At 39.1% G+C, this 10,440-nt stretch overlaps 1 protein-coding gene across 1 annotated transcript; it reads right to left on the bottom strand.

The window, feature by feature from the left end:
• Nucleotides 1–5,046: 5,046 nt before the first annotated feature.
• Nucleotides 5,047–8,364, bottom strand: LOC144710350 (protein SHI RELATED SEQUENCE 1-like). The gene is made up of 2 exons (XM_078584095.1): nucleotides 7,169–8,364; nucleotides 5,047–5,921 (listed from the first exon to the last, which is right to left on the bottom strand). Exons 1-2 carry the CDS (start codon nucleotides 7,608–7,610, stop codon nucleotides 5,587–5,589), a joined length of 777 nt encoding a protein of 258 aa, XP_078440221.1. The 5' UTR covers nucleotides 7,611–8,364; the 3' UTR covers nucleotides 5,047–5,586.
• Between the last annotated feature and the right edge of the window lie 2,076 nt (nucleotides 8,365–10,440).

Here is a 10,440-nt window from a genome sequence, read left to right on the forward strand (position 1 = left end):
TTGCCACAACATATCCTGCTGAAAAACCAGAAGTTCATGCATGCCATAAAGATGAATTGAATTCCATTTTGTCATGAAAATTTTCTCGAGGAAACAAATTGTATATTTTCATAGAAATATTTCTCTAGATTAAAATTTGATATTCATTTCATGTCACGAATATGCTTTGCATGGATGTGTTAAGGATAATGAAGGTGATGAGGTTGCATGCGGAACATTTCGTGACACCTTAAGTACATGGCATCAAGCTTCATACAGATGACATCACTCATACTATGCATACCTACAAGCCAATCTCCCTTTTATGTCTGTATCAGTTCATCAGAATAAATCAAATGCATTATTATTCAGATATGATAGTTATATAAAGTCTAAGAATATGCGCAATGATATGTGACTTCTGATTATAAGATACTATAGTGATGAATTATATTTAAACATGATCCTGAATATTTCTATTTATAGGATATTTTAATAAATACGCCATCTACTCATTCTCATATGTGTGCAAATGAGATATAATTTGTGCTCTTTAGGGTTCACTAACACTTCCTATATGGTTTTAGGCCTCAAAGTAAGCCAGGTCTATTCATATCATAGTTGTGAAGTTGATTCTTAAATGTGACACCAAGTGCATTTTATGGATGTAGAATTGCATTTTTATCATGACCTTCAATTCCCTAATTACAACATTCCAAACAATCAGTCCAGATGCAAGAAAGATTATTCATAAGTGATTGTGTTGTTAGGATTAGATTTTATGTCGCTGGTGTCACAGCGATCAAATGAAGCAATCAAATCACTAGCCAATGTAGTGGAAATGTATAAAAAGGAGATTTTGGTGACTACCCAATGCACCAACTTAAATAAAATACATGGTATGAACTCTTTTGTAACACTTGAAACACGTGTAGAAGCCTAACCTATTAATTCATCTAAACATGGAATACAACTCATTTACGTTGGACTTCCTACAATTTTTTCTCATTTTATCTCCTTCAACATTTCGATATTTATTTTATTTGAAGTTCAACATAGAGGACATCCACTATTGTGGATAACATATGAGGAACTAATGATGAAGATTTATTCTTCCACTAGAGAGTCATTCAGGTTCTAGATTTTGGTTTCGAGCTTCTGTAAAGTCAGTCCTTCTGAGGCAAGGGTTCCCTCATTGGAGCTCCAAAGCACACATCATTATTTATCATACCATGTCTTAAAAAGATGAGAAGAAAATATGAGGTTTTGTTTTGGGTCTTACTGAACCTTATGCCTTAGCATGTTGAGGGAACCTTGACAAGGGTACATGCAAGGTTTGGACCCTTTGGATATAGACACGCTCAGCCTGATTCTCGGCTTCATTAATACCAGTCTTCATATGAAGCAAAATATTATATCCTTTGATATTGTTATTCCCAATCCTAGTTGTTGAGTTATGATGACACCTATGACACACTTGGATCCTTCAAAAACATGTATACGCCTTTTTTTCCTCTTTGTATTTCAGCTGAGAAATGAGGAAGAGAGGGTTTGGATTCAGATTGGCACGTAGGGTATGATCATTGGAAAGGTTCATAGAAAGGCCTTAATGGCAGCAGTCCCAGGTGATGCAGATCTTGAACACCAAGTGATGACAGACATATTTTTGATATAGTTCTCATTAGTGATGGTCAGAAGTTAAAAACCCCAATTTCATTCTTTATTTTAGAATTTATAATGACTGGAATATTTTTAAATATAATATGTTATCAATCAATTAATATCCTTAAGGTCTTATTACAACAGGAGGAAAACTGTATTTTTTATTCTTCGTGGTTTCTTAATATAAAGTATTCATCTACTTTATAATAGATATTTCTCCCTTGGATACTTTTTTTCATTGATTTTAAAGAAATTAAACTTCTTGAGGATATTAATTAGTATTTTTATTTTTTTCAAAATGTCATTGACGTAAATATGTTTGACGTCTTATTTCTAAATATTACATAATTTATATATCTAGTTTGCAAAAATATTACATTCGATTCACGAGCTAAATTTTTACAACTTAGTCAATGACAATTGTATATTCCAAGTTAAAATAATAAATATGTGATATCCATAAAACTGATATTGGTTTGAAATTATAAGTTTTATTTCTTTAGTAAGATTCAAAATCTTACTAAGAATATAACACCATCACGGAAATAAGTCACACTCAACATTAATACACACTATTGAGAATGCAATAATGAAATATTTTATTAAACCTATATTTAGTTTTGACAAGGAGTCGTACCCATTATTTGCGTGAGTCTACTCAATGTAAAAACCTATAATTACAGTAACTAATTTATTCGTGAATTATTTTTCAATTTTCTTTTCTAATCAAGGGAAACAAAAAATCCAATGTACGACTAAAATGAAAATAAACAAAATTGCTACTATGTCACAAAATCAAGTTAAGACACACAAAACATTCATATTAGAAAGATTAAGCCATAATATAAATACATTTGAAAAAGAAATAAAATGAGTTTTGCTAGTGACAATATATAATGGTGTGCATAAATAACTATACATTAGTTGATACCTTTCTTGAGATATATGTCACACAGCTTGATGAGTGCCCTTCTTTGTTAAATTGATCAGGATTGGATGATCATTGGATATGGCTATAACCAATAAGAAGATATTAATGTTATATCTTCAAGATGATCTTCCTGTTCCAAAATTGAATTACACAAGCTGGCACACTACCAATGGGTCATCATGCAACCCACTGAAAATTTTATGTCATATGTAAGGTTTTATGCTTAACCATTATTATAATTTGTCTTTTGTAAAAAAATATTAATATACTAAGTATGATTCATTAACAGTTGTAGGAAAAATAATATGTATTGATTGAATTGATTTTAGTGACTGTCAAATAATAGGCCAACCCTTTTTTATCTCTTAAAATGATAATAAAATAATTTTTATTTTCCCTAGTATTTCACTTATACTTGAGTATAAAGACAATCATTTAATGTGAAAACCATATCATATCTCTGTTTGAAACAGAAAACCCAAACCGTGCTATTTATTCTCTTTACAGAATTCAATAAATCTCAATTCACACCCATTTAAAGTTTTAGTCTTCGCCCTCTGGAAACCAAGGATCCAAATTTTGTTTGAAATTTTCAAAGACGTAAAACTTCTTTCTTTTGATAACTTCTTTATGTTTCTATAAGGATTTCTGGTAGTTTTGATTCGGACGAAGATATGGAGATGTCAGGATAACATGATACATCAAGTGGTTAGGCATGTGCGCTGTATGAATGTACTCCATCAAAGAACCAAATGGAAGTGGATTTGAATATTTGAAAAAGAAACCCAAAAACAATCACCCCTACATATATTGCTTTTGTCACCTTGTAGGCCACATGATTTGTGTTCTACACATTTTATGACAAATAAAATACAGTATAGGGAATTTTCAGTCTAGATTCATTTGGCTGATCAGGAATTCAAAGTATTTTTATGAAGAAGATTATGATTGGGCTAGCTCCCAGGTTACACTTTTGAGGTTCAGCAATTCCGCACAGAACTGGGTCTCTGACCTGTCTACCTGAGGGAGCTTTACTGCAAGTCTAATGCTTCATGAGAGGACCTTATTCACATTAATCTTCATTTCATTTGGTTGATACTCAAAGTCAGTTCATACCCATACGGTATATGGACTTAATCCCATCTAACTATCATCGATTATTTTTGCAATTTTGTGCCGAGCCCGAACCCTTCGTTCAAATACGAATTCTATAACACTCATTTTCTTCTTAGGGCGCCTAATCTATGCCATTAAAAGGCAGTTAATTTTGCTACGTTAAACTGGTCGTCTTCACACTCATCAAGGTTCTAGGTCCAAAGTCGTAGACTCTTAAAACCGGCAAATGAAGCTGAGGGTGGAACTTATGAGTGTTTGTTTACTTTATTATAACCCATGAAACGATCTCCTCAGACCCACCGTATCTCTCTTATGGAGGCTTCTCTTAACATCTTTGATATCAAAACAAATGGCGACTTTGTAGGCATGTGCTGGTATAGAGGTCGGTGCCCAAGGACGAGACCACGGTAATAGATTTCTGCACATCGCTGCGAGCGCAGACAGCTGATAAACGAGCTTACAACGGCAGAAGTCTCTACCTTGATCTGATATGACACGTTACACTGACTACCGTGATAGATAGGTCGACTGACAGAGACGGATGGACAGAAAAGGTAGACTGACAGGGAAAGATAGATTGACTGCTCGTTGGATTCGTTAATCAGAGAGTTGATAGATCAGAGAGATAGATTGATAGATAGATAGATTAGATTAGATAGATAGATAGATAGATAGATAGATAGAAAGAAAGATAGATAGAAAGAAAGATAGATAGATAGATTAGATAGATACATAGATAGATAGATAGATAGATACATAGATAAGATAGATACATAGATACATAGATACATAGATAGATAGATAGATAGATTGAAGAATATGACCAAGTGGATGACCGTTCAAGAGACATAGAAAGAGAGTGGTAATACTGATGTCGAACATAAAATAATAGAAAGGAGATGACAGACATCATCTATGTTGTACGATTCATGGATCCCAAGTTCGCTGATTCTCTCTCTTCATTTATCCGTTGATAGAAGCTTGTGTATTGGACTTGAAAGGGTAAAGTGCGAAATATCAAGACGTATATGGTCATCTCTTCAGTTTATTCCAACTGTGTCGTCATCTTTTTTTATTCTCAAATACAAACACTCGGACACTGGTTTCCAGAGATTCTCCTAGTTTTTTTAGCGTACTCTTTATATTATACTAAACAGTACACAGAGAGGAACAGATAGGATAAACAGATGTAAAATATATAATATATCGAGAGATCGAGAGAGAGTGATATAGAAGAAAGGATGGATGAAGAGAAAGAGGGGAAAAGGAGAAGAAGAGCGATACATGTATATATATTAGAGAGAGTTACAGGGTAGAGACTAGAGAGAGAGATGTGATGAAGAAATGATGGGGAAGAAGAGAGGAGAGAGGACGTAAAGACTTACCGCAATACCACTTGGATTACAAGACTGCGTACAGAATTGTCCCAAGTGAAGAATGGGAAGATATATGTGAGCAAGGAGACAAAATCAGCGTAAGAAAAAGGATCACGAGGCCTGCAAAATTCATCCTAAAATCTGAATCACGACGGTCAGGACTGCCGGGCAAGAGTCAGAAACTGTGTTCGAAGAAAAGGCGCTGCCGTCGCATGACCTGCATTTGATGAGCTGAATCCCAAGCCGTCAATCATCAGGCTCTTGTTCAGAGCATCCCTTTGTTTGCGGTCCTTTGAAGCGCTGCTCTAAAAAGCTGATCAGCAGAGCAGACTCGGCGGCGAAGGTCAGAAGACGGGTAGCGCTTGAAGCTTCTCTAACTGCTTCTCTTTATTGTCCCGGAGGATGGGAAGAGCTTGAAGCAGCGCGCTTCGGGTGGAAGACGACGAGGAGGACAAAGAGAAAAGACGAAGGACAAGTAGAGAAGTCGAAAGACGCCAAAACGATATCAGGGCTTTGTTTTTTCTAAGGTATCTGGCGGTGAGGAAAGAACTGGGTGCCGGCCATGAGGGCGCTGAGAGGGGTTGCGAATAGAGCGGCTTGTTCGATCATGGCGGCAGTGGATGCTGGTGTTGGGGGAGTGACGGTTCGGGCTACCGCGGGAAGGGAGGAAGAAGAAGAAGCTCCGTGGGGATCGGGACCTTGATCGTACAGAATGCCTTTGAAAACGTGACCGCCAATCATTACTGTGGTCTGGTACGCCAACTGTTCTCCCTCGTCAACCCCCCTCACACGGACGCAGCGGAAGAGCGCTTCCGAGCTCAGCTCCGGGGGGAAGTTCTTCACCCCCTCCGGCCCTCCTGGAGAGAGCAAGACGATGATGATGATGATGATGAGGAATAGAAAGAAGAATAATAAGAAGAAGAAGACAATGATGATGATGATATAACGGAAGAAGAAGAAGACGAAGGTGATGAAAGAAGAAGAAGATCAAGAAGGTGAAGATCAGGAAGAAGATGACGAAGATGAGGATGATGATGTTGATGAGGATGATGAAAAGGAAGACGAAGAAGAGGACGGAATTGAATAAGAAAATTAATTAGGAAAAGAAGAAAATGATAAATGAGAATTGGAAGAACAGTGGAATTTTGTAGAAGAAGAAGAATAATAAAAAGAGCAAGAACAACAAGAAGAGGAGCAACACCAAGAAGAAGAAAGACAAGAAGCAAGATGAAGAAGAATAATTACAGTGGCAAGAACAAGAAGAGCGAGAACAAGAAGAAGAAGAAAAAGAGGAAGGAGAAGAACATGGACAAGAAAGAAGGTGAAGAAGACTAATAATAATAACAAGAACACGAACGATAACGAAGAAGAGGAAGAAGAGTATTAACAATAAAATTAACACGAACAAGGACAAGAAATTGAAGAAGAAGAATAATAATAATAACAATAACAATAACACGAACTAGAACAAGAAGAAGAAGAAAGAAATTGTTGAAAAAGGAGAAGAAATAAGATGAAGAATAATGCTAAGAGTAACACGAACACGAACATGAAGAAGAAGAAAGAACTTGTGGAAGAAGAAAGACAAGAAATGAGGTGAAGAATAATAATAAGAATAACACGAACACGAACATGAAGAAGAAGAAAGAATTTGTAGAAGAAGAAGGACGAGAAATAAGGTGAAGAATAGTAATAAGAATAACACGAACATGAAGAAGAAGACGGACAAGAAAGAAGATGAAGAATAATAACAATAACACGAGCGAGTACGTGAAGAAGACAAATAACTTGTAGAAGGAGATGAACAAGAAAGAAGATGAAGAAGAAACAAGAACAAGACGATGTAGAAGAAAGAAGAAAGACCAAAGGACGAAGGAATTAGAAGAATAAGAAGAAGAAAAAGACGGACAAGAAAGAAGATGAAGAAGAATGAGAATAAGAATAAGAACTTGAACAAGAATAAGAAGAACAAAGAAGATGAAGAAGAATAATAAAAATAACGAGATGAAGAAGAATAAGAATAACTACAAGATGAAGGATAAGTGTATGATAATTAATAGAAGAAGATGATGACGATGATGATGAAGAGGAAGAAGAAGAGTACCTGACGTGGTAGACGATGTCGTCGTGGCAGCGACGACCGGCGGCCCAACTTCCCTTGCCCGCTTCGAAATCTTCAAAGCAGCGCGCAGGCGGCGCTTCGCCGCAGGCACCCAAGTGCTCTTTATATGCGTAGGGCACTGGAAGCCCCGGCTACGACAACAAGTCCTACACCTTGTAAACATGCAATCCCTCTTCGCCTGGTTTCCACAGTCGCGGCAGCTCATCGGTCCACTGCTGCTGGCCCCGCCATCTCCCATCTGGTGCTGCTGCTGCCATAGCTCAAATCCCTTGCTTCCTCCGTATCCCACCACCTCCTCCGCAGTCCTCCCCGTCTCTCTCGCGTAGAAAAAGAAGCTGCTTTCGTGTTGAATCCCCTCCAGCGGCGGCTGCTCTCCGCCGCCGCCGCCGCCGCTCCCCCCTCCGCTCAGAGGAAACGCCGACATAGCTTCTCCTTATTACAATCCATTCCAGATGTAATCAAGGTAGAAGAGAATTGATCTGAAAATTGGAATCACTCGTCCATCTATTTTTATGCGATCTCGCGGTTATTAAAGTCCCTTCTACCCATGCGCACTGGAGTTTCTTTCTCTCTCTATCTCTTTCTCTCTCGGGGGCGAGAGCAGCGGGGACAGCGGCTGGCGACAGCGGCGGTGCAGCGATTGCAGAACCAGGCTTCGCGCTCTTCTACATGTGCATAAGCTTAAGCTCCAACTGGATCTTCTTTCAACTAGCTCTGACTTCTCTCTCTCTCTCTCTCTCTCTCTCTCTCTACCCTTTCCTTAGATCATCTGTCTGTCTCTCAGTAAAACCCGTCTCTCTGATCACGGATTCGGTTTCATCTCCCCTTCCCCATTCCCACCCTCTCCGTCTCCATCTCCATTTATTGACAGTATCTCTTCCCCCGTTTCTCTCTCTTATCTTTCTCTCTCTATGGTCGGCGGTGCAAGAACAGGAGGGGGGGGTGCAAGACGGAGAGTTTTCACTTCTTCTCTCGCTGTTTCGCCGTCAAGACTGATTTTTTAATTTGTTATATCGGGAAATTCGCTGCCGCTTGTTGCTCTTACTCTCGCCTTCCGTCATCCGCCGCCGCCGGAAGCTCGTCCTGGACAGTTAGTTCTCATCTCTCTTAATTGCTCTCTCTCTCTCCCCCTCTCCTTTGTCTCTCTCTCTTCCCCTCCTCTTTTTCTCTCCATCTGTCTCTCTCTCTATCTCTCCCCCTCTCTCTCTCTCTCCATCTATCCATACATCGCTCTCTCTCTCTCTTCCTCTCTTTCTCTATCTTCGCATATCTCGCTCTCTATCTCTTCCTCTCTTTCTCTATCTTCGCATATCTCGCGCTCTATCTCTTCCTCTCTTTCTCTATCTTCGCATATCTCGCTCTCTCTCTCTTCCTCTCTTTCTCTATCTATTCATCTATCGCTCTCTCTCTCTTCCTCTCTTTCTCTATCTTCGCATATCTCGCTCTCTATCTCTTCCTCTCTTTCTCTATCTTCGCATATCTCGCTCTCTCTCTCTCTTCCTCTCTTTCTCTATCTATTCATCTATCTCTCTCTCTCTTCCTCGCTCTTTCTCTCTCTCAATCTCCCGTTCTCTGTTTCTGTCTCTCTCTATGAGTCGCTCTCTTTGGTGAAAAACTCAGAAATACACCCACAACAAATCAACGATACATTATTAAAAAGCATTAGGTCGATCCTTCAAGTCCCGCCATCATTCGTCCTTGATATTCGAAACTTACCAACCAAGTTATTTCTCGCGACGAGTTTTTTCCTACTGCGCCTGTGACCTCCTAATCATTGACTGATACCATTAACGCAACTCTGGATTTTCTCCCAGAACATGCGACTGTTTTCTAATCTACGTCCATTCCATCCAGGAACAAATTGTATGTTATTTATCCATTCCCCAGGAATCAACCAGGCTCGTAATCATGCATTCGTTCACGAATCAACAATGACGAAAAATCAATCATTCCGTTCTTTCATTTATCAACTACGCTCTATAGTTTTTAGCAGGTGGAATTCTCTAGATCTTAGGTACTTGATTTCAACGTAAACTGCAGGGATCAAATGCATTACTCACCTGAAATTTTAGACACTATGGATTCATCATTGCTCTAAAGCTTCCATGGAGCGAGGCAAGTATCTTCCAAAGTTTGAAGACATTCATAATATCAACAAATTGTACTTACTTGATAAAGTACATCTTCTTTCTGAACTTTACGCCTTTATCTTGAAATCTGTTCCAACAAAATGACGGGTGTCTTATTATATTCACAGCATATTTTAAAAGGAACCAATTATCTCCCGAGCAAACAGATACCAACGATTAAATGCCTTGTGATTTTCTTAAAGCTACACTACAGCCAACATATCAAACAAACCACCAATTGAATGCTCTGCACTTCTCTGTGAAGCGTCATCTTCAAGACATCATAACTATCCTCGATGTATTATAAAATTCCCTTTAAAAATCATTCATCGTCCATTGATTCATATCACCTAACGATTTCACTGTTGCCACCACAGTTTTATAATCTCTGCAAAAGCATCTCTGCGAGTTCTTTCTGGTCGTGGTCAATTAATCTGGAATATTGAAAATATACTTTTGTAGGCACAATTCCCAAAGGCATTGTCAACCCGGATCCCGGACCCGGAATTCAATGCCCACGGACCACCCCGATTTGATCGATGAAACCCCAGACCACCACGACGAACCCGGCCCCCCTTCTCTCTCTCTCTCTCTCTCTCTCTCTCTCTCTCTCTCTCTCTCTCTCTCTCTCTCTCTCTCTCTCTCTCTCTCTCTCTCTCTCTCTCTCTCTCACACACACACACACACACACACACACAGACTTGTTCTTTACCTCTCTCTCACTCTCTCTCTCACACACACACACACAGACTTGTTCTTTACCTCTCTCTCTCTCTCTCTCTCTCACACACTCTCGCTTGCTCTTTACCTCTCTCTCTCTCTCTCTCTCTCACACACACACACTTGTTCTTTACCTCTCTCTCTCTCTCTCTCTCTCTCACACACACACAGACTTGTTCTTTACCTCTCTCTCTCTCTCACACACACACTCTTGTTCTCTCCCTCTCTCTCACTCTCTCTCTCTCTCTCACACACACACAGACTTGTTCTTTACCTCTCTCTCACTCTCTCTCTCTCACTCACACACACAGACTTGTTCTTTACCTCTCTCTCACTCTCTCTCTCTCTCACACACACACACAGACTTGTTCTTTACCTCTCTCTCTCTCTCTCACACACACAGAC

The sequence above is a fragment of the Wolffia australiana genome, chromosome 12, assembly GCF_029677425.1.
Source record: "Wolffia australiana isolate 7733 chromosome 12, ASM2967742v1".
Classification (NCBI taxonomy): Eukaryota; Viridiplantae; Streptophyta; class Magnoliopsida; order Alismatales; family Araceae; genus Wolffia; species Wolffia australiana.

Coding starts and splice junctions, on each gene's coding strand:
- LOC144710350 (XM_078584095.1), bottom strand. CDS start 7,610: ATGTCGGCGTTTCCTCTGAGCGGAGGGGGGAGCGGCGGCGGCGGCGGC. Junction 5,922..7,168: donor GACATCGTCTACCACGTCAG/GTACTCTTCTTC, acceptor TGCTCTCTCCAG/GAGGGCCGGAGGGGGTGAAG.